General features: G+C 36.8%; 1 protein-coding gene across 5 annotated transcripts in view; it reads left to right on the top strand.

Moving 5' to 3' along the window:
* Nucleotides 1-26,151, top strand: part of LOC108749259 (sodium/potassium-transporting ATPase subunit alpha) — a 72,362-nt gene that overhangs the window by 35,656 nt on the left and 10,555 nt on the right. For 2 of the 5 annotated variants that reach the window (XM_018487831.1, XM_018487830.1), the window contains exons 2-7: nt 21,087-21,167; nt 22,261-22,386; nt 22,674-24,074; nt 24,152-24,476; nt 24,952-25,188; nt 25,394-25,695. In XM_018487831.1, the coding sequence (XP_018343333.1) occupies nt 21,087-21,167; nt 22,261-22,386; nt 22,674-24,074; nt 24,152-24,476; nt 24,952-25,188; nt 25,394-25,695 (2,472 nt within the window). Of the gene's footprint in view, nt 1-128; nt 291-21,086; nt 21,168-22,260; nt 22,387-22,673; nt 24,075-24,151; nt 24,477-24,951; nt 25,189-25,393; nt 25,696-26,151 lie in introns of those variants that run through there. The other 3 variants (XM_018487833.1, XM_018487835.1, XM_018487834.1) reach the window with 3 other exon arrangements.

Here is a 26,151-nt window from a genome sequence, read left to right as displayed (position 1 = left end):
GAGAGAGAGAGAGAGAGAGAGAGAGAGAGAGAGAGAGAGGGAGAAGTAAGACGGGTCATGACGCGCGGGATGAACACCGTTGGTAACAGAGGAGGGCGGGCATGGAAGCGGAAAGAGTAGGGAGGCGACTGCACGGCGGGGGTAGGTGTGCAGCAGTGGGGAATACGGGTCGATGATGCCGGCGGTCCTCGACGACACGAAACGCCAGTCAGTCTCTGGTCCACCCGAAGTCGTGCTGCTAATCCTCTATCTTTCACCGAACACCGTTCGCCGCAGCCATGGGTGACAAGGTTTGTGCTTAGAGCTTGCTCAACGAATAGCGCAAAAGGCAGAGGAAGGGAGAGTGAGAGCGAGCGAGCGAGAGAGCGAGAGAGAGAGAGAGAGAGAGTGTGCTCTGCTTGATGTGCGTGAGAAAGAGAACAAATAATTATCGCGACTACAAAGCTTTTGAGAAATGAACTTGCACTGTCTTCCGAGGCCGTGCGGAGAGAGCTGTCAGATTCATACACACGGCGGAGAACGGAGAATGAAATTTACAGAAAGAAGATGATAGGAGGGTATCTGTCAGTCAAAGCGCAGCTGATTCGAATGATGACAGAGACCGAGCTACTGAGGGATTCCGCGGATAAGTGATATTTGCGATGACACACCTCTCAGATTTCTTCTCCTATAGCCGCACCAGTGAATTAGATTCAGTTTGGAAAAATTAGACGAATACATTTCCAGAGGGTGAATATGTGAGACAGAAATGAACGCGCGCGCGCAGTGTGTGTGTGTGTGTGTGTGTGTGTGTGTGTGTGTGTGTGTGTGAGAGAGAGAGAGAGAGAGAGAGAGTCTTTTCCGAAGTCTCTCCTTATCTTCCACTCTCTTTCCCTCTAACTCCTCTTTTTTCCCTAGATCGGAGTACCTGTTTGACAGTGGACCTCTTTTTCATCTCCTTCCCTCTTTCTTTTTCCCAGTTTCTGTCAAACTTCTGATCTGTTACTAGGAAAGAGTGAGAAATTTCTAAAACTTCCTCGTTCTCTCCTTCTCATTTCTGTCTCGCGCATGGCTTCTCCCTTCATGTATTCGCCTTCCTCCCGTTCGTTAATTCTTGCGAATTCCACTTCGCGAGGGGAATATGCTAGAGTTTTGCGATGTTTGTATCGTCATTTTTTCCCCCCCGTACCGTTGTTAAAAAACTATGCGCTCCTATTTTCCCTCATATTCTTTAATTTGTTAAATATTAAGGAGTTCTTTACCATTAATTATTGTTCTCGCGCGCGCGTTATTGCCTTAAAAAAACACTATATAGTCTATTTCCCTCACACGCCGCTTTTCTTGACAGAAGAACTTGCGCCAGAAACACTTGGCCGCGCTTATCTAAATGTCAATATGCGATGTCACGCTTGCCTCGTGCTCTACTAAACGAATGACAGATGAACTCGTTGGGGAATTAGCAACGTTATTAATCGTCGAGACATCGTCGAAGGATCTCCAAGTTCTACGGAAGTGCTTATTTTCATCAGAGGGAACGTTCTTCGGACGTTCTTCAGATCTTTCGGACCTTCTGTTATGAAACGCACAAGTTTCCTCTGGAAGATATTCGGCGACATCGCCGAATTTCAGTCGCGAAAATTCATTGGTGATTAGCACGATAGAATCGTCCGATCCGTAAGTTCGATGGAGATTTTGCTCCGATCGTCCCGTCCGATGCAAATATGCGCTTAGTGATTTTCTCGACGCGCTTCTGCGCAGATTGCTCCGCACGCAAGCTCATTCGCTATGGCTCGCAAGATCGCCTCTCTTAGTGGGAAACTCTTTTCCTCATGTCCCGTCGCCGGTGGGTGTCCCGGTGGGGATATTACTGATCCCAGACGATGATCGGTAAAGACATCAATTCAGCAAGCATTGTCGGTCGTTGTTTTATTCTCGGAAATGCTCCTCGAAGACGGACGGATCGATTAATTATGCGCCTCGTCGTCGTGGCAGTAGCGGAAGGATGGATCGACGGCGACCGTTATTTTTAGAGCCGCGCTAAAGTTCAATCGCTGCGAACCCGTGCTGCACGTAAGCTCCTCGGGAAATGAAGGAATCGCACTTTCAATCGCACTCTACGGTATTGATATCGAATCGGAAATAAGATGATTATTTCATTAACGATCCACACAGGCTCGTTTTTAAATGTATTCTGTATCTACTGCACGTATCTTCCCCGTTTTTTTTTTCATTTCCGATTTACCGAATTTCTGAATTAAAATTCGATCAAAGGGACTTAATTTTTGATAATGTTACAATATTCATAAATACGCTGTACTACATATGTGTGTGATGTACATTGTTATCACGTGACAATGCTATCATCCTTAAGTAATACATTAATGACTGTCTTTGACTGTCTTTGGGGCTATTTTTGTCTTTGGGGCATAATTAGTTCTGGAATGGTTTATGGGTGAGGTTAGATCTGTGTAGTAAATCGCGAATTAGCTCCCAATTGAGAGATGATTTTTTAACGCTTTGGCTATTTAGATTCTGGACATTTTATACATGGCTTGTTAGTTCAACTTACAAATACAAATGACGATATTAATTTTACTGATGGTCGAAACAAGTTGTAATCTCGAGGGACACGAGAGACACGCCCTCGAGCTCCACCATTTCTCGTGTTCCTTCCCTCGTCTCTGCCATCCCTCAACGATATTTTTCTATTAATTTTTTATGATTAGTTACGACTTTACTTTCCGGTATGGTCACGTCCAGATTTATTATGAGATGAACGGAAAATCTAATTTTCACTTCCACTTTCAAGAGGTTTCATCAATCTCTTTTAAATCTTTCAAATATTCCCTAAGAGAGAGAGACTCAGTTGTCTTGATGTTGAGAGGGCTGATTTCTGTCAATAATGTTACTTAATTTCGCGTTACTATCTCAGTGCTGTCAGTACTCGGGATACGATAATGTATCAGGGTGTGAAATAAATGTAACTTTTCTTTCTTTTTTCTTCTCTAGGCTCCGATATAACAATCTGTATAGACATCGTATTTAATTGAGAAGGTTTAGTCTTTTAAGTAAGTGGCCCTTACTGATGTTTTCTATTAATTGAAACTTTCTCAGACCAACTTTCGCCTTTCGATTACTTCATTATTTATCACCATCGTCATCGTTGTCGCCGTTGTCATTCACGCGCGAGTGACGTATCTCGCGATGCTGAGCGACATTGTCGCATATACCATAGATCATTTAGATCGCGCGTTTCCGCGAACAAGCTGCGTCTTGCCGTATTTACACGAAATGATTTAACCCTTTTATGCATTTTCAGGACTTGCAAAAGAATTCAGTCTAATTTTTGCAAGAATTTAAAAATTCCACACATAAATTTTTATTTGTAGGTTAAGGGGTCCTATCCTCTAAATGTGTCTCGTGACAAAAACTCGATCACTAATAAAAATTTTATTCTCTTTGAAGAGGATTAATTAATTATTGGATTAATAATTCTTTAAGTATCACCGTAGTTTTCTACTATACAGGGTGTAACTGAAATAACGCCCACTAATCATATAGTGCTTTCCCTGAATAAAAAATTGAGTCGAAAAGTTCTCCACTATTTCGCAATTTTCGTAATAAGTAACGATATATTAATTTCTAAACATTGCCGAATAAACAGATAAAATCTGTTGCATAAGACCATTTTAAGATATCTTTCAATGTTCTTTGTGTAATATTTTGATGATGTTTTAATTTTGCTCATTGAATAACTAAAAAAAAATGTCGCAAAAATTGCAAAAGGTAGAAGATTTTCCGACTCAATTTTTTATCAGGAATAGTACTATATGATTAGTGGACGTTATTGAAGATACACCCTGTATATTTATTGTAGAATGCAGCATTTCTTAAATTTCTTCAAAAATACTATTTTTATCTAAATTTTTCGGCAAATTATGAATGTAAATTTTAATAGTTTATTACGATAAATTTATGCCACAAATATTATATTGTTTTGGTGTATACATAAATTAATTTTATCGACATAATTGCACACCAAATAGAATTAAACTGCTACATTGTGTTCGAGTTGTAATTCATCTGTATCTTAACGTCGAGGTAGCGAGCATCTCTTATCATTCTTCCGCAATATCAGAATCATCCACTTTTTATTTGACGTTATCTATTACGCATGCATTATATATACAGTAATAAGTGTGATAATAAACGTTGACACGTTTCATTGGAATTCTTTAAATGATTTTTTTTTTTCTATGTCTATTGTCAGGTAGTTTACTACTTTACAAGATGAATGGCCTGTGTCTTGGAACGATGCTATTATGATGATGATCATTAATAATGACATAATTAATTCTATGCGGTAGAAAGTATATCGTAAAAAGAATGACATAATTTGTGTTTTGGCATTAAATAAGAGAAATATTATTCAATTATTACTCATTAAATTCGAAGAAATAAATTAAAAATTCAGTAGCAATGTATATTTTATCAATTGAAACTTTGATTAGAATGTAGGACAGAGAGACGAAAGAGTGGTGAAAACAAGTATGTGAAGATGGACAGCAAGATAAGTGGTTTTCTGGATAGCCTTGCCAGGCATCCGGTATTATCCGGATCGTTCAGGATTTCAGTGACTATCCGGTGTTTGCTTCGACCGTTGAGTGCTTAACCCTTGGATGTACAGGATTTTAACAAATCTTGCAGATTTAATCAGTTATGATATTAGAGAGATTTTGCTTTTTTAATTTATTAAAAAATTTAATGAGTGAAATTTAATATTTTTATTACAATATAAATCATATCAATCCTTTTCTCTCGTATAACTTACAACAATTAATAAATAGTAAAACCCAGGTCAATACATTAACGAGCTATAGTTAGGTGTACTAAATAATATTTATTAAATTATAATAATTTCCCGACGATAAGTTTCAACGGTACGTTTCGGCTATACTTATTGTTAGTCCTTATCCGTAGTCCAGCCGCACTCCAGCCGCAGAAATACTCAAATATTTAATCACATTAACATATTATGAGGATCATCTTACGTTCGAGTCACAATAGATAATATAATAGATTTCTAAGAATTATCTCATCTTCGTGTTACAAAGGACGGTATATTGTATAACCATATACATATCATATGTAGTCAAACTTGATAAATAATAAACGATGTAGTGAAGAGTCATGATTCCGAACTAATTCATCGGTTAATAGCGAGAAAGAGCAATCAGTATGAATAAAATAATAAATTCCAGTCGTATTAATGATGTAGCTTGATGCCAGATCATATAAATGGTTGTATGTACATCCTTAACAATAGATAAAATTAATATGAAGGCAAATACAAATTATATATGAGTTAGCAGCAGTCTATTAAAAATGTAATATAGAATTGCAAACGCAAATGCGTTTACATTCTCTCACAGTTTGGTCAAGATTGGTCTTGCATCAGTTTATATAATCGATTCTAAATTCTATATTACATTTTTAATAGACTGCTGCTAACTTACCATTATATATAATTTGTATTTGCCTTCATATTAATTTTATCTATCAATGTTATTAAGGACGTACATAAAAACAACCATTTATATGATCTGACTTTTACATATGTGTATGTGATGGTTGCGATATATCTTTGTAACACGAAGGTAAGATGATTCTTAGAAATTTGTAATATTATCTATTGTAACTCAAACGTAAGATCCTCATAATGTTAATATGATTAGATATTTGAGTATTTATGTATTTTTGCGTTTGATGAGGACTAAGTATAGGCGAAACCGTTGAAACTTATCGTCGAAAAATTATAATTTGTGATTAATAAATATTACTTACTACATCTAACTACAGCTCGTTAATGTATTGATCTGGGTTTGGCTTATTTATTAATTTTAATATTTTTTTGCTAGGATATTTTATTTATTTATTTCATCCAACTGTGAATGAACTTTGGCGTGCCTTTCCCGTGGCATTTAGATATTGCCAAAATTACGACACGATTGTATCTGGAGCACCTATTATATATATAATCAACTATTCGTTGATTCACCTGCAATTTATCTGACATTTCGATCGGTATCGTGTCACGTGCCGACGAAACTTCTCCGTACACGACACGCATGGCAATTGTTGGTGCCGCTCATCGTCGAAGGGAATCGATCGCGACGAGACAAGGGTGAATTTTTCTTCGAATTTCGACTGTATACTTGTCTCGTTTTCATTGTTGATGTTGTAACGTCACTTCTTCGATATCTTCATATTTCTTTGCTTCGTCGATGAATAATTAATATCAACTGATTTCTGATATTGACCTTGCGTCAGATGGAGAAATGTTTGCTTTCAACGAATCAACGATATTTAACTTTCGACTTAATTCCATTTGTTTTAATTTGTTTCACTTCGCTTTATAATAATGGCGATGATTCGGTTGCTATTTCCGAGTAACAGCCTCAGAATAGCACACCAGCTTTCAACTGGAACGAAACTCGGCTGGATCGATATCCATGGTATATTTAAGGGTCGTCAGTTCAGAGCGCAAGTCCTACCTGGAAATAAAATGCTCGATACTAAATTGGAAGGTCTCTTGTATTTTCTTTCTCTTCCGCTTGGCTCTTTACCTTATTACACTTATTTTTAAACTAATGAAATGTTATTTTGGTAAAAGATTTCTCACACGTGGCTGCTCGAAATGTACATTTTAGGAAGATAGAATGAACTTGCAAAATAAACGTACTTAATTTATAGAAAAAGAAACTTGGTTTAAAGGTAGAAATCTCGGTAGAAATAATTACAAAATTATATAATAGTATAATGGCTTAATAATTTAAAACAAGTTAAAGGAAAAAGGGCTACGAGTCAAAAATTTGACCTATAAAAATTGGTAGATAAGTAATTGGTAGAAAAGTAAAAACTTATAATGTGTACGGTCGATGGCAAATGAAAATATGCTTCGCAATGTCAAGACATGAAACTGTTGGTATCAGAATCTTCGTCTTTTTAGAAAAATTGTACAGCAAAGGAACGTCGGTATATGATTATATATTATATTAGTGTCCAGAAAAATAACGCGTTACAGCTTTCATAATTGTAGTTGAGAATTCAGTCCAAAAAATTAAATAATATGAATAAATTATCTTCGACGTTGTTAGACAAAATAAAATAACAATTAAAAATGATAGGAATTAAGTCGATTATGACTGTTGACTCGTAAATGCGAATTTCATTTTCAGTTTTTCCTACTAATTCCAATTATCACTAAAAAGATTTTTATCTAATCACTATATTGTTCTTGAGGCGTAAGTTTACTATTTTCATTTGATTCAGCCTCAGTTTTGTTCGCTTTTTTTTTACATACTTTAGGATCGATTGTCCCATCTTCGGATAAATAAAAGAGTAAAAGGGTAAGAGCATAGGAGAGTAAGAGAGTGAGTTGAAGTTTATCGAAAGGTAGAAACACAATTCAGTCTTAATAAAATAAATCAAATACCATTTAATTTGAACTACATGTACAATATATATTTAAACACATATATATGTATGGATATATGTATATTTGTGTGTGTGTGTGTGTGCGCGCGCGCGCGCGCGCGTGTGTGTGTGTGTGTGTGTGTGTGTGTGTGTGTGTATTTATGTACATATGTATTGTATGTATGATATGTATAATGTACGTACACAATGATTTATTTAGCATCTGTCGCGATATCAAAATTAAAGCGACGCTTCCGAAAATTTTGCAATTTTACGCTGTTCTGAATATAAATAAAACAACTTTTACAATTTTAAATGAATCATCGTCACGACAGTGGCATTCGTTATACGATAATTAAACTTGGTTTAGTGATTCCGATGTTCATTAATAGGATAACAAGGCAATTGTGCAAAATTTTGTTACACCTGCATCGTTTCATTGCAATAGTTCCTAGATATTTTTAACAAAACAACGTGACTTTATCTATTTTTTAAATAACATGTTAATATTAATTAAAAATTATTTTAATTTTTATTCTAATCCTGAAAATCCAGATAAAATTCAAATTAAAGACAGATTAAAGTTATCTCTTTATTCAAAGTCTGTTAATCCAATTGTGATCCATTGGATTTAATTGTTTCTTCGAGGACTTCTGTTTAAGATCTTTAAATTGTAGCTCTTTTAAAATGACGAATGTCTTTGTTAGATCAGAGAAGTAATTAGAAAAATGTACCTAGAAACAGAATAAAATTTTTTTTTAGTATCTACTACAATTCTATAAAAATTGAATATCACTGAATTGATACAATTTGAATAATAATATGGATATTAACTTAAAGAACTTTAGGTTCTAATAGGTCAAAAGTGGAAATTATCGAACTTATCAAACTATAAACTTTCATACGAGTTTGAATATGGTGTACGCGTTTATATGTGTAATCGAATATATCGATTTTACAACTACGAAAGCATATTGAATCTATTGAGGGAATTAAGATATTGCTTTCTTAAATGTTTACTTAATAAACATTTAATGTTTTGAAAATTTTTTTATTATCTCAATATATATCGAGTTGTGTTTATATAAAGACGATATCCTAACTTTCAGTAGTCGTTGAAATCTGGTTATTAATTTTGAACATTATATTACACAAAGATATACAATAATCTAATGAAAAATGATTCTTTCATGAAACTTTCTTTTTTTTTTTTAATAGAAAACTAAAATTTTTGTGTTAATAAATTTTGCTAAAGGAATCATCCATAAAGATTGTTTATCTTTCATTTATTAAACAGATACTCTCTTCGTGCTTATTTAAAGAGAAAGATGTTATTCAAATTATTCGTAGCACCTTTTAAAGTATTTCTCTTACCTAAATTTGAATCTTCAAATTTTCTTTGTGATAGATATCGCCTTTCGAAATAAATGGGAAAAGTTTAATTTCTTGTAGCGTTATGATATATAGAACGTCGTTATTTTATCATGAATGATGAAATGTAGCTTTAGAATCCTAAATGTAGGATGCACGGCATCATTCTCTTCTTCTTTTGTCGATATTCTCTGCGTCTGTAAGATTATGCTGCGCGATTCTATGTTTTCCTCTCTTTCCTATCTCAAACTTGACGCGGAACTAAAATGAACTAGCACGAACCGGTCGTGTACCGGTGTCGTATAGAAAAGAAAAATAGCGATTGCGTGCATGTGTATGCATCGGCACGCCTTCCCTGTCGACCTTTCCTTCTATCCAACAAATGAATGAACAAATAATTGAGAATTTTCATCGAAATATAAATTATTAACACATATTTGTTGCCGATACCTCGATTATACGAGTTAATATTTTATTCAAATTTTCCGATTTTATATACTTTCTAAAATTGTTAAATAGTGATTTTTATTAAATTTTGTTGTAGTTTTCATTTAGACATATCTAACAGAAAAATATATATATACATATATATATATAGCATACAATAATGTTTAATTTTTATTGAGAAATCTATATTGTATAGAAAACTAGAGTCGCGTGTTAACATTAAATTTATGATTTTTTTTTACATTTCAAGCATTTATTTTTAGAATCTAATTTTGGCTATAATTTAATCAAATTAGATAATTTAATTTTTCGGTTCGGTTCGGTTTGCATCTCTGGTCTCTGGTTTTCGGTAAAATTCTCGCATGCTATGAATGAGTAGTTAAGCAAATTTTCATTGGAAGTATTGTGCATGCGTTGCATCTTTTTTTCTGCACTTCACACACATTCGGTCATTAATATAGATCCATTTAGATAGTATTATAAATTCAATAGATCGATTTCAGAAAAAACTCATACTTCATTGGGATTATTCCTTCTTCTTATGTCACGAGAAGAACTGTACATGATGCATATTATCTGTATTATTATTTCTTGAAACTAAGCATAAGGAATTGTTTGAAAGGCGAATATTTGCTGCAAGAAAATGCGTCTCTCTTTTTTTTTAATCCGAAGAAATAATTTTTTAAACGCGGATAGGGTTTTACCAGTGTCAAATTTTATTTCAATCTTTCCGATTGCATTTACTCGTATGATGATAAGCTCTCAGCGACATATTAAAAATTAAAACACTAAGAATGTCAAGGTAAAGAGGAAAAATCGATTCGCATGTCGATCCTGAAATAGATTATGTCAATAAGTGCGCTAACTCGATCGCGTGTTGGTTGTTATGAGAAAATCGTATTGCAAAAATTTCCATGACACGTCGGTACACGCGATCACTGTAAATTACAAAATTCCCTCAATATGGAGGGTGATCCAAAATGCAATTTGTGTGGAACATATGAGGCCATTGCACATGTTGATTTACATAAAGGAATTTAAGACCAAGAGAATGTAAATTTCTATGATGTGTTTTTAATGAATTATTGTATATCGTGTCTTATTAATTATGCACTTTTGTACACGCTAATATAAATTTGTATATTTTAAATTTAAAATATAATCGCGTCGTGGTCATTCTGTCTTGAAAAAAAATTGATATTTGATTTATGCTACTAATTACATATTAAATATATTTAAGCAATCTGTATTTTATCGTAAAATAAAACATAATCACACGATTAACATGTATTGAGAAAAATTGTATAAGGATGATAATATTTTTGGATAAATTATATATATTGCAAAATTAAATAAAAGTCGCTTTTCTATAAAGCAACTATAATATGTCATTCGTACTGTACGACAACAGTGTGTTGACGGAAACGCGTTGCATCAAATTAATCTTTCTTTTGTTTCATGCATAGGTACACGTTATTGATGAATCGAACGATGCATTCGTTAGCTTGTAGTGTCAATCGTTTCGCGCCCCTTGTCTGCATCAATGAAAAAGCATCAGATGATGATACACGTGCGCGCGCGCGCGCGCAAGAGAGAGAGAGAGAGAGAAAGAAAGAGATAGTCTTCTAACGGCTATGACATAAATACATTCAATGTCTTAAAGACTTTCAGGGACAGCCGGACGAGAATAAACGAAAATCCAATTTTAATCACAGAATCTCAACCCGCACCACGTCGCGCAGCATCACCAATGAGATTGTCGATAGAAACGGATTTTTAAAGTTTATTTATATTTTTATACAGGGATGTAATCTCGCGCGATGAATTCAATTTGTACCATAAATCATCATAAATAACACGGTGGAAAAAAAATTAGGTATACCACGAACCGATTTTTGCATTTTTCATTGTTCAAGTGAAAGATTGTCGCGTATCTGTATCTGTTATGTTCAAGTTGGATTTCAATGTCTGATGAATTCTTTAATTTGATTCCGTGAGTGTCTTGAAAATATTTTGCGAATGTTCGAGGTTCGCTTCATAAAACTCATATTTGAATAATCCAGTGAGTTCATTTATGCGGCTCGTCAGATGGTGGAATAATTGGATTGCTGTAATTGAAAAAATGAGTTCGCGAAGTTTAATCTAGGATAAGATTGAATCAGAGAGCGAAACACAGTTTGCGGTGACACAATTCTTCACGTAAATAGGTACTAGGCAGGGAAATGAGAAATATATAATTAAAGCGGAAACATTCTGAACTTGTCCAGTACCTAAGATACATTATCTTGCAAAATAGATGAATACGCGTCTGCAGTTGACTCTTTAATTATTCGTTTGTTACAAGCGATGCTGTGTAAAACTTTGACAATTGATTCGGACTCTCCGACTCTTTCTTGACATTTGACAGATTTCTTATCTTTAATAATTATGTCTATCTGTATGAATTATATAATATTCATTAATTATATATAATTTAAAAATTGATAATCTTGTAATTATTTAATATTTATTTAGCACGATGTTTTACCAAAATGATGTATAAGTACAGTGATATATATTAATAGCTACAGAGGAAAAAGTGGTATTATGGCTGGTGTATAGAATTGATACATTATGGCCTCCCTTAATATCTTCGCTATTATATAGTGAATCATATAATGATTACTTACGAATGATTATTTGTTCAGTAGCTTACCGTTACATCGCGACGCTAATATATCAATACTCAATTACCAGCACTTATTATAACGCATTTTTATTTCCAAGTATTTCGAAATGTTTTTGAGGTACATTTTAGCGTTTAATTACGTCCTTATTTTTTTTAAACTTGAGTACATTATCACATGAATATATGTATTTTTGTTTGATTTATGTGAGTTTGTTATTTGCCATTTAACATTTTATTTGACTGTATGTTTTGAGTTATGCAAATTTAAACAATAGCACGGCATTTTGCTAATGTGGCCCTCTATAAGTATTGATTACTCACGATCTCTTGTTTGAGGTTTTCATATCAAAATAATTATTTGACAACTGATTGTAGCTCTACTGTTAATCTATACTTTATATTACGTGTACTACTTTTCGTACTGAGCAGCTTATATGAAAGAAGTTATGTGAATGTATATATTCGTTTTAAAATGTTTTACTTTTTTGTTAATTTTGTAACAAAATACTGTTTTCGTAAACAAAACTAATATTAAGGCTATTTTTATGGAAGGCCATATTACCACCTATTTTTTTCTTTGAGTCAATGTGCAATATCCCCACATTTTTATTAATAGCATCCTAAGTAATAAATATTTCGTAACTTTGAGTCTAGAATCGATACAACAACATTTTAACGAATGTATTGTAATTATATCAAGTTTTAAACTTAAATATTGATTATTAACGAAGTTATTGTGTAAAATGTAACTGAGGTGACATAATACCACCTTCTCTTCTATACATATTTTTATATAATATAAGTATAAAAATAATTAAAAAATTTTTTTTATTTTCCCATGGTTATTACATTTTATTAGAAACTGCATACAGTTTTTATAAAATATTTCCCCTCTCAAGGAAGACATCAAACATTACGTAAACAGTCCTCGTTTATTTTACATGTGGAAGTATTACGTAAATTGATCGGAAACCTCAACCGACTAAATTTGTTTGCACTTTTTTTTTTTTATAAAATTCATCAATTATCATTAAACAACACAGAGTATGCTTTCCATATACGACCATAGCTGTTTATTTCTTCGGACTCGAAACCGTTTGATGCAAATGTCACTTGCGATAATTAACATTTCGTTCCGTGCTCTCGTTAAAATTCGTTAAAAATTTTAATTACACATTTCTAGCAAATATGCACCGCCGATACGTGAATCGCGAAGACATGATCGATAAAACGTGCTTTAGCAAGTTACGCGATTCAATTTCTTCAAGGTGAACGATGCGAAATTTTGTAGATATTAGTCGAGAGATTAACAAGCAATTTGTTTCTTTTGGATATTTTTAATTGAACGGTATTACGTAAAATTGTATTAAAGTAACAGAAATAAATAATGACACATATTCGAGACTTGTTTGTGTTTTTAATTTATTTAAAACTGCACGTTATATTTACTTTTTGCATAACACTATTTAATTGCGTGCTTATAATTGCCAGATGTATTATTTTAAATTATTCGCTGTTTGTTTCAAGATATACGAGACGTGTTTCACGGAAATTAAATTTTCTGAGAGAGAGAGAGAGAGAGAGAGAGAGAGAGAGAGAGAGAGAGAGAGAGCGAAAAAAACGGCACCTGATGGATTGCATAAGATAGATGTATAAGAACTTATTCTGTATAAGAATTTATTCTCTTCGATATACTTAAATACTCACAAGCGGAAAAATATAATAAAACACAACAAAAATTGGAGAAATTTGTTATGATAAAAATTGAAAGTTTCGTTGAGTTGTGTTCGTACATATCGAGTTTTAAAATTAAATCGAATTCTTCACCGAATGAATTAAGACCATTAAAATATTATCATGAAAATCTTGTTATAAAGGGTGTCCCAAAATTAACGCAAGATTTGAATTAAATAGAAAACAGTTTTTAGTCTTTTGATTGTTATTTTTTTATTGAATCATAAAGTACATAGGATAGGGTTATTTGTGGAATAACACATCGGGCAAATGGCCTCCACGGCTTTCACATACGCACTCGTTTGTCGAAATTTTCCATGACCATTTTGCATAAATGTGGCTGAATTTCGTTGATGCAGCGTTGAATCTCCTCCTTTAATGCACGGGTGGTTGTGGGCTTGTTGACATAGACCTGTGATTTCAAATAACCCCATAAAAAGAAATCTAATGGTGTTAAATCACACGATCTAGGGGGCGATTTTGGCAATTAACAAAGCCATCAAGGTGAAAATGTGCTTCATCGCTTAGGATGATTTTGCTCGAAAAATCAGGCATCCATTTGTTGATGTTCAATAATCCATTTTCACGCTCCATTTTCACTAACCCTAAACTGTCAGCTGTTAAATTGTTTTTTTTTTTGGGTTGCCAACACTTTACTGCACAAATAGCGGCAAATTCAAATCTTGCGTTAATTTTGGGACACCCTTTACATATATATATTTTTTTTTGTTTGACGTAATCAAAATATCGATTGTAATTATTCCTTATATAATATCCGCGAAAGTTTGCGGATATAGAACGCATCTGAAACGTGAAAAATCGACTTGTCCGACAAATCACATTTGATGCATACAGGGGGCACGTAGCGTGCTCGAGTTAAATGACCAATCTCTCCCTCTTGGCCCAATTCGTAAAACGTCCTGTGCCACGCACTCTGCGTGACGTCACACGCACAGATCTCTTCTCGTAGCGGTTGCAAGAGTGAGTAATGCGTGAGGGTGCGTGCAAGGCCACACACAGTCAGACGACCAGCCAGCCAGCCAGCCAGCCAGCCAGCCAGCCAGCCAGCCAGCCAGTCACTCAGTCAGTCAGTCAGCCGTTACATAGCAACGTGGTGTTCGCGTTCTAAACGGCGATAGTGGCCGAATATCGACCTAAAACAAATGGCTTATCCACATTGTGTGTCTCTCTATACCTACGGGAAACATTCGCCTAGCAGAGCGCGCGAATGTATCCCGTGTGTCTAGAGACACGCGATGACGTCACACGCATAGATCTCTTCTCGTGGCGGTTGTAAGAGTGAGTAATGCGTGAGGGTGCATGGAAGGCCACACTCAGTCAGTCAGTCAGTCAGTCAGTGACTGTAGGTGCAAAGAAGCGCGGACTTTTCGCCGATAAATGAAAATTGAAAGTCGAAAATAACTCCGAAATTGTTTTTCAAATCCTTAAAGATACGAATATTAAAAAGTCTCGCTAGTTGCTAGACTGTGTCTAGTAATGCGACATACACATATAACACACACATTAAATTATACGACACACGGTTTATGACTTTGATCATCTTAATTATTAACTCTGCCTTTCAAAGAGAAGGTCTAACAGAAAGTCTAAAAATTCTCTAATGCTTTCATATTACGTTTTTCTCACCAAAGTAATCAATCATGCATCATACTTATCTGGTATTCACAACAATGCTTTATCTTGATGCAAAGATATATTAATGAATACTTAAACCTTAAATCAGTTGGATTATTAAATTGGAAATTTTACATTAAATTTATCATTTCTATTTATAATACAATATTAATTATACAGATGATGTTTTTCTGCCATAGGCAGTGATGTCTCTAAGTTTTTGAGGGCACCCGAAGGAGAGTTTAATTAGGTCTAAATTATTCACGATATATCACGACCGATGCGAGCTGAATAATATCGATCAGCAATAAAATGCGCGCGCGCATGTAACTTTCTCATAAATAATTTAAACCTGCTCCGTTTACGAAATCAGTTTTTAGCTTTGTCGTGGATGAAATATAGCACGTACGTGACGGTCATCGTATTTTACAATGATATCTTCATTTTCAGTGAGGAAATTAATGCGTCGTGTTCGGTTTTGCACCACTATCGTGAGACTTAGCAAGGTGCAGAGTATTTGTGAAGTAAGGCTATTTTTAAATGTACATTTCGCATTATAATCAGAGTCTCTGAGAATACATCGAGATATACACTTATTCGTCGATCGATATAAAATAAAAGAGTATGATTCGTGTTTCCCCTCTTTCTTTAGACTTCTAAGATATTACTGTCATTTGTTGCATTTTAAATTTATTTCTATTTGCAATTAATTTGTGTAAATTATTTATTTACATTTGTCTTATTTTGAATAGAGTAAAGAGCTACAGAAATTTTTGTATGTAAAATACAGAACATTTTATATTAGATATAAAACAATGATATGATAATTGCGTCTAAATGTTTGTAAAATTTTCGAAAATTTGCAAAACATAATATCTTGTCTTGTTTTAAGTTATAAAGTTGCTGGAAACGGCAAATTTTGCAATGCATCTATAAATAATCAGTGTTAAAAAAGTTTTTATACATTATTATTATTATAAGGCGGATGATATCTGGAGCTTCGTTATCTATTGAAGATATCGGGTGGCAATTAGAGGTAAACTTGATAAGTATCAACCCGATTTTGTTAAAAGATTAGCTGCACGATATATGATTGTCAATTTGGATCGTAAGGTTATATCACTCATTGTCGGTGTAATAAAGTTTGTTCGGTAATATGGAATTACACAACACATGGTAAACATTACGAAGTGAATCATTTATTATTCTCGGATACACAAAGAATTATATTTTTGATGTACCAGGATAAATTTGGCTAGTGTCAAGAGCACGTCTATCGGTGCGATTCTCTCGATGCTATATCGATATTATCGAATATCGATAATTGATTTCAATGTGATCTCGACTACTTGGTGGAAGTTGCACCAAAGTAGGAAGATGTCCTACTTGTGTGTCTCCCGGGTGCGCTCTATCGTGGGGATCACGATGTAATCAACGTGCTTATGCACATTATTAGGTACACCATGGTCCGTGTGAAGACGAGAGACGAGACGAGACGAGACGAGACGAGACGAGACTGTACAAGACTATACAAGAGAAGATCATAGAAGACGAGACGAGACATGAAAAGAGAGAAGGAGAGAGAACACGTATAGAGCCGCTGGTGGTGCCCTACTTGGGTATTGATCCGTGACAGTGGGAGGCGCTCGTTAGAGATGGCTAGGTCGTAGGTCGCATGCGCGTTTCCACCGATGATTCCGTATCGCCATCATCGACCCACGGTTCGAGAGAAATAGAGCCGAATCGTGAGAAACGTTAGAGGAAGAGAAAAGAGAGAGAGAAGAGAGGAAGGGAGGGAAGGGTGAAGGAGAAAAAAAACGGTAGGGTGGATAATGTAGGGAGAAACGAGGAAAGAGAAAAGAAAGGAGAGAGAGAGAGAGAGAGAGAGAGAGAGAGAAGAGATGGTAGCTATGAAAATTATCATCCGAGTATAAACCTGAATGGTATGGTGTCATCACCTAGCTTAACTGGCAAATAGATCATAGATCGCCCCCTTTAAATTCACGCTTCGAATATTTGGATATTTCATACTCGAAATTGTCGAGAAGAGGAGACGAGAATGAAAGGGATTTTGGTCTACCGCAATTTGGTGACGGTCTGTCGCGCGCGTTGAAACGAAGACTGAAGTTAAGAACTAAAAAGGAAAATCTGATTTCATTTTATATTTATGTAGATAAAAAGATGTACATAAAAAAACTGTGCGCTCGTTGAACGTAATAGCGTGTTAGCCGTAAAATTGCTCTCTAATCTTTCTATCGCGTATTAACGGATCGATAATGCACTGTAAGTTGCAGAGGATCTCAACGTGTTTCAAGACGATCCTGGCAACGATACGCGACGTCGACCCTCATGCGGCGCCGTTACTGCCGCGTCGCCGTCGTCGCGATTATCGTCGATGCCGACGTCGCCGCCGGCGCCGCGGCGCGATCGTTGAAAGTTAATCCTTAATGCCTTAAGTCAATGCCTCTATGCAATTGTAAAAGAAACACTGTGCGCTCGTTTCTTCCGAATAAATTTCAAGAATTCGTATAGCAGATGCTCCGTTAAATCGAATTCAGTTATATTTCAAAAAATATATATATTTGAAAAAAATAAAACTGGGCGAAGTAAGTGATATTTCGTTTTGTGGACTGAATTTACAATTGTTTTCTTTTTTTTTTTTTCCAAATGAAAATGTACTCAGGATTGTTAATCAATAATGCGTGATTAGAGTTAGAAAGATAATATTATTTATGTTCAATTGTAAAACCGAATCTAGGCCGAAGCGAGTGCGAACAAACGAATGAAACGAATGAACAATTTTCTTGAAAGAGTGCGAATAGCGGCCCTCTATTAGCAATTTATTTTTCATCCAAATTTTTTGTATCACAAAAAACTTACAGAGCAGAATTCAATTTGGCATTGAATTAAATCTTGCTTTGTATGATCACATCGTTTGTAGTCATTTCATAAAAATACGCAATGAAACAGAGATGTGAAACAGGAAATACAGAATGCGATATCGTATCTCGAGGGCTGCGTAACGAATGCAGTCCTAGAATGCGATCTAATCGCTCGTCGCGTTTTCCTACCCGTCGCCAAAGCTCGGCCACTTCCGCTTCCAGCAAGCCAATTCTCTAACTCGACCCGTGAACTCGTAAATGATACCGACCCGTGCAAATTAGCATAAGGTCGAAATCGCGTTCATCCTGCGCCTACGGAGACGCGTTTCATGCTCTTCAGTGTGAAACCAGCGCGAGTGAATTTAGCAACAAACAAAGAGAAAGAAAGTCAAATATTAATTTCGCAATTTGGTGCGAGCGCTCGTGTCGAATAAATTTATTTATTTTTTTTTTTTTAAGACTATGTTGCAAAGACGTCTCGTTTATTTATTTTCGACTTGCGTCGAAATGCACTTTACGCAACGAATGGCGGCGCGCAAACGCCGGCGATTGTGCGTGTGCGTTGACGGACAATCAGCGAGGTGCGTATGTGACCTGTAAAATTGCATAATCGTGCTTCCTCAATGACGACGTGAGCGAGAGAGAGACGATGGACCAGAGGTAATGATACCTATGAAATTGATCGTTTACGTATACGAGCCGACGATGACGGCGCGGCGCGGCGCGGCGCGAACCAGACGGCAGACCGGACGTGTTACGCACAAAGTCGGAGTTACATTTTTACGATTGTAACCGTCGATTTGCCGGCTCGTTGGTCTTTTATCTAATCGCTGCGACGGTCGTAACGAACCGCCCGCGCCGTGACAGAATTAACGGCCGCGCGCGGCAATTGCGCTCGTGTAAGCGCGTCCGCGTCACGAGTCTCGCGTTTCGTTAGTTAGTCCATCCGGTACGTGAGAATATCGTCGGTTTTCATGGTCGAGACAATAGATAGTTCAAAGATATTACTACATGATGAAGCTGCACGTGGCAATAATTAACCGTTTAATATTTTTCGGAAGCTACTAATGAACGTACGACGAGAAATAAGACGATGTATGTTCGATCACCGACGAGATACTATTAAAGACTGATATCTTTACGGGAATTCGCGTCCTTGTGAATATTGAAATGATTAGGAGTTAAAAACTGATAATATTGTACTAATTATATGATTTATTCGTATAGTATTTATGCATATTATTTAGAACTCAATAATGCTCGATTTTTCATTTAAAATTGTGGTTTTAGTGTTATCGTCAAACTTTGACAACAGAGATGATAATTGCAGAGAAAAAATTGTAACTTTTCTGCAATATACGTATAGGATATTATAGCTTCACAAGTATGCATATTTATTTGTAGAACATTTATGTAATAAAAAATTATGAATTTAATAATGTATGAGCCGAATATTTATGTTAATAATAGCAAATTTATATCAATTCTCGACAATGTCAGTGTTCTTTAATTACTCTTGGAGCCCTTTTTATATCGCCGAAAATTTACTCAGGGTTGACGGTCTTTAATAGTATCTTGTCGGCGGTTCGATTCATTCCTTTACTCGTTTGCTTCCTATTTCGCAGTCATTTCTTTCATTAACGTTATATGTTTACTTTATAAAAGAAAACAAGTTACGTCTCAAGAGATATTGTGATTTCGCGATCAATTTTATAAGAAATTAATGAGTCACACAAAATTCATGGACACACAAGTGTACACACAAGAAGAGAATCAGACGATGGAATAAATGACTCTATTTTGTAATCATTTCTTTTCTCACTTGGTTATTTTTCCGGTTAAGTATATAGATAGTCTTGATTCGCAGAGAGGAAAAGTTAAGCCGGAACATCGTGGGCTCTCGTGATTACGGGATACCATTGAGCATTGAGCATAGTGGACGATGGCGAGTGGTGTCTCCATTGAACCGGCACACTACCGGAAGCGGTCGTTATCCGAACGCGGTCGTACCGAGGTCGCTCTTGAAAATCGGGCCTGTTCCGCGCACCGCGGACGTCTCTCTCTCTCTCTCTCTCTCTCTCTCTCTCTCTCTCTCTCTCTCTCTCTCTCACCAACGTCACGTGTCAAATGCGTGCCGGCCACGTGTCTCTCTCTCTCTCTCTCTCTCTCTCTCTCTCTCTCTCTCTCTCTCTTTTATGAGAAGGTCGTACGACGCTCGGTACGAGCACTGTGAGAAAATTGATCCATTCGGATCGCGACGTTGAATCGTGGCGCCATCCGAATGGATGACAATACTATTAAGTCTAATTTACAATGTGCTCTTTGCTTCCTGTTTCTTGCCTTTTTCCCTCCTTGCGACCGTTTTAGCGACAATCATGTGTCTTAGTGCGTGTTTCTTGTCTCTTCCGGAGAGACAAGAAGTTCGTTAACCTTTATCTCGGGCGTTAGAAAACAAAGATACAGGATGAAAGGCAAAAAGATAGGAAAATTATAAAAAGCATGAAAAAATAGGATGCAAAGAGCACATTGTAGATTACATCTTGATCTGTTTTCAAAGTGACGGAAAATTTGGAGCGGACAATCCAATATAGGGGCAGTGAGATCGACGTTTGATTGATTTCGTAAGAAAATGGAACTTCTTCGTTCTCTACACTATGCGTTTTATTCGTGTCGATCGTATACCTTATCTATGTGAGAAACATAAAAAACGGTGCTATTTCGGCTCGCACATTATTATTATTTTTAAATTATAATTTTGCCATATATATATATATATATATATATATATATATATATATATATACTTATCTGTATGTTTATTTTGACTGTTCGTATTTTGTTATATTATGCCCATATAATTTATTCATGATTTTTTTATCGCCCATTTTTTACAGCATGGCCGTTCAGATTCGTACAGGGTCGCCACGTTACCCAACATTCGTGACGACAACAAAACCGCAGATGGGATGTACAAGGTATATTCAGAGATGGACTTATGTTTCCATACGAATTCTATATGATTAACATATCTGGGATACTGGGATGTCCGGTATGCTTCTTTCTTGACCAGCGGATGGGATAAACGGGACGTTTCTTCCTCTCTTTTCTCTTTGTTTCTATTATCTTTTTTCTATCTTTCTTCTCTCTTCTTTTTTTCCATTTCTCGTTTTCTCTAACGCTGATCTCTGTAACTTCATCGTCTCTTCAATGGCAATAACTTGTACTCACGCCGTAACGCTTTTCTTCTATCTATGCCTTGATAGGAGATTTCTTGAAGGAAATTTCCTTCTGCTATTACGTACTTTCGAATCTTCAGCTTTTTCGTGTTTTCATTTTGGTATCAATTTTGTGTATCGTAATTGTCTTAACGCATGAGAAAAAAATGTTACTTGTTCGTGGCTCAGGTCTCGATTGGAATAGCGTTATAATCGCATTTCAATTGACTCGATCGACATTATATTCTCTTAAGAAAGGAAAGCTTTATATACTTCATTGAATAACAATGTGTAAGATGAGATAAAATTACACCAAATGTTTACAATAAAAAAGTTTACACAAAAAAGAGTCCTCACTTAACTGAATGCTCGCGAGAGAGAGAGAGAGAGAGAATTTACATTATTTTATAGTTTCGTCATTTTACTTATCTGAAACTTAATTACTTATCAATTACTTTTGCTGACATTACATTACTCCAAAACATTCCTATCGTTCTAGTTTAGTGCAATTCTATCTCATCTTACGGTTAGATATCATTACAGTTCGGTTCACCTCGCTTTTCGACGATATTGTTGCAATCGATTTCTTCCGCTACAAAGACTTCTCACTCGTCGCTGGGTTTTCAATCTCTTTTCAGACTCTTGTAATCCGACACGCTTTGATAATCTTCTATTTCTCTTCTACTTTGTTGTCAGTTATCAGAGTATCTTGGTAATTAACGCGTCGGGGTAATATACTTTGTAATCGTAGTTATATTAAGGTTGTGTACACATCGTCGATGTACAGGGAAGATATTATCAGAAAACATCTTTCGATAACGCTCTTTTTCTCTCTATCTGTTCCCGTTAACAGTCGCGGCGGAAGAATCCAAAGCGGAGGGGGGACAACCTAGATGACCTGAAGCAAGAGTTGGACATTGACTTCCACAAAGTCTCACCCGAGGAATTGTATCAAAGATTTCAGACGCACCCCGAAAACGTAAGTAACATCACGCGATTAACATCACGGGATGATAATCTTTCGAAGAAATAGATTTTGATTCGAGATTGCATCGATCGACATTGACATGTGATTGCCACGCCGCTACGAAAAAAAAATATTACCGATAGTTTCTCTTCTGGAAAAGTGGAATGAAATACAAATGGAAAGATATTAAAATGGTAATTAGTTGACGGCGTTGATCAATGTTGATAAATGAGCGATCGACAGATCAAATGGAAAGAGATGTATTAATTAGTAATATTTCTAAATAAATATAATAATAGGGCCTCAGCCACGCGAAAGCGAAGGAGAACCTGGAAAGAGACGGGCCGAACGCCCTGACGCCGCCGAAGCAGACTCCGGAATGGGTAAAGTTCTGCAAGAACCTGTTCGGCGGTTTCGCCCTCCTACTGTGGATCGGCGCAATTCTCTGCTTCATCGCGTACTCGATCCAGGCCTCGACCAGCGAGGACCCGAACGACGACAATCTCTACCTGGGTATCGTCCTCGCGGCGGTCGTAATAGTCACGGGTATATTCTCGTACTACCAGGAGAGCAAGTCAAGCAAGATTATGGAGTCGTTCAAGAACATGGTGCCGCAATTCGCCACCGTAATCCGGGAGGGTGAGAAACTCACCCTACGGGCGGAGGATCTCGTGTTGGGCGACGTCGTCGAGGTTAAATTCGGCGACCGGATACCGGCCGACATCAGGATTATTGAGGCCCGTGGATTTAAGGTGGACAACAGCTCGCTGACGGGCGAATCCGAACCGCAATCGAGATCGCCCGAGTTCACGAATGAGAACCCGCTCGAAACGAAGAATCTCGCGTTCTTCTCGACGAACGCGGTGGAAGGCACGGCCAAAGGCATGGTGATCTGTTGCGGCGATCAGACGGTGATGGGAAGGATCGCAGGTCTCGCGTCCGGCTTAGATACCGGTGAGACACCGATCGCCAAAGAGATTCATCACTTTATACACCTCATTACCGGTGTCGCTGTCTTCCTCGGCGTCACATTCTTTGTCATAGCCTTCATTCTGGGTTATCACTGGCTTGACGCCGTCATCTTCCTAATCGGTATTATTGTGGCGAACGTACCGGAGGGTCTTCTCGCTACTGTGACCGTGTGCCTCACTCTGACCGCCAAGCGAATGGCCTCGAAGAACTGCCTGGTGAAGAATCTCGAGGCTGTGGAAACTTTGGGATCGACTTCGACCATCTGCTCGGACAAAACTGGAACCCTCACGCAAAATCGTATGACGGTGGCGCACATGTGGTTCGACAATCAGATTATCGATGCCGATACCACAGAAGATCAGTCTGGCTTGCAATATGACCGCACTAGTCCGGGATTTAAGGCGTTGGCGAAGATTGCGACCTTGTGCAATCGTGCCGAGTTTAAGCCGGGCCAGGACGGTGAACCGATTCTGAAGCGAGAGGTTAACGGCGACGCTTCTGAGGCTGCGTTGCTCAAGTGTATGGAACTGGCATTAGGCGATGTCATGGGCATTAGGAAACGCAACAAGAAAGTCTGCGAGATTCCCTTCAATTCTACTAATAAATATCAGGTGTCCATACACGAATCAGACGATCCCAACGATCCTAGACATCTCTTGGTGATGAAGGGCGCTCCCGAGAGGATACTGGACAGGTGCTCGACCATATTTATTGGTGGCAAAGAAAAGGTAATTTATCTAATAAATTTATCTAATAATTATCTATCTGTATCTTTTTTTCAATATTTAAACTTTTCATATCGTAGGTTCTCGACGAAGAAATGAAGGAGGCGTTCAATAACGCGTACTTGGAATTGGGCGGACTCGGTGAACGAGTGCTCGGCTTCTGTGATTACACACTGCCGTCCGACAAGTTCCCGGTTGGCTTCAAATTCAATGCTGACGACCCCAATTTCCCAGTCGACGGACTCCGCTTCGTAGGCCTGATGTCTATGATTGATCCGCCTCGGGCCGCGGTGCCTGACGCGGTCGCCAAGTGCCGTTCCGCCGGCATCAAGGTCATCATGGTTACCGGTGACCACCCGATCACTGCCAAAGCCATTGCCAAATCCGTCGGCATCATCTCTGAAGGTATAGATTTTTGCACGTTATATGTCGATTTTATTATCTCATTAACGATTCTCGGATGACGATTCTCGAGATTAGATACTGCAACCGCGAGATCTTCGAAGCTTTATTCATCCATCTTGATTATGAAGCTTTTATGAGTTTAATCTCTTAATGAGATGTAATTTCAGATAATATATAGACCGCACTTAAGATTTACAACGATCGCATTTGTACACGGAACTTGGGTTTTATAGGTAGTTTTATTGGAGGATAATACTGAATTTGCGTTGTAAAAATTATGATAATATAGTAACACATGTCCAGCTTGTTGATTGACGATAGCGTAATTTTAATTGAAACATTGCATAGGATAATTATTTGCTATTAATAATCATATTGTTCTCATTTAAATTTTTTTTATAAACAGCAAAGTATTAATCTTTTTTCACTTATTTCATCTATTTCTTTTCAATTTTGTTGCCGTTTTTCTTTTTAGGTAATGAAACCATTGAGGACATTGCGCAACGGTTAAATATTCCGGTATCCGAAGTAAATCCTCGCGAGGCTAAAGCCGCGGTCATTCACGGAACCGAACTCAGGGAACTGAACTCCGACCAATTGGACGAGATTCTCAGGTACCACACCGAAATTGTGTTCGCCCGTACCTCGCCTCAGCAGAAGCTCATCATCGTCGAAGGCTGCCAGCGAATGGGTGCGATTGTTGCTGTAACTGGTAAGTTACTCGAAGGAAAATTAATGTGAATTTTTGCTTAATATTACGAAGAAAATGTTGGCTAGAATTAAAAGCTTACTAGAATTTTTTTTTGATTGGATTCAAACCCGATACACTAATTTATTTTTTATGTGAGAATTATATTAATAGTGATATAATAATTGTTTATGATTGAAATGTGTGTATAAATGTTTAATTTATTTAGGCGACGGTGTGAACGACTCGCCTGCTCTGAAAAAAGCCGACATTGGTGTCGCTATGGGCATCGCTGGTTCGGACGTCTCCAAGCAAGCAGCTGATATGATTTTACTCGATGACAACTTTGCTTCGATTGTAACAGGCGTAGAAGAAGGTCGTTTGATCTTTGACAACCTAAAGAAGTCCATCGCCTACACCCTGACCTCGAATATACCCGAAATCTCGCCTTTCTTGGCATTCATTCTCTGCGACATCCCTTTGCCGTTGGGTACCGTCACCATTCTTTGCATCGATTTAGGAACTGACATGGTGAGTCATGAAATACTACATGAAAACGATGATTCTAGTCGAGTAACAATATTCGGAAGAGACTTTCGTATCTCGTTCTCTAAAACTTTTCCAAAGTTGTTACTCGATTTCCTTCTTATTGGCTAATTGAATTATTTCAGCACTCGCGTCCTCCATCATATAATAACTTTTATATGGAGTCACGAAGGTACAACTGTTTCTTAAAGATACCATCAATCTTTGACACTTATAATTAATTGATAGGTACCAGCATGATATGTTTGGAATACTACTGATACGACGATTGTTCAACAGTTCCTCGAAAGTTCGTTCGACGATATCTTCTTTTTTTATAGATTACGATGCATTTGAACCAGTCAAGGTGGTCAGCAACCTGTACTCTCATCGATTAATCCTTGAATATTTTTACTTCCTTTTAGATTAATTGCGCTGATGGAGCTTGAGTAAAAAAACAAA

Source organism: Trachymyrmex septentrionalis, unplaced genomic scaffold, assembly GCF_001594115.1.
Source record: "Trachymyrmex septentrionalis isolate Tsep2-gDNA-1 unplaced genomic scaffold, Tsep1.0 scaffold283, whole genome shotgun sequence".
Lineage (NCBI taxonomy): Eukaryota > Metazoa > Arthropoda > Insecta > Hymenoptera > Formicidae > Trachymyrmex > Trachymyrmex septentrionalis.
Note: the sequence above shows the minus strand (reverse complement) of the source record. Positions and strands in the feature narration are given on the sequence as shown.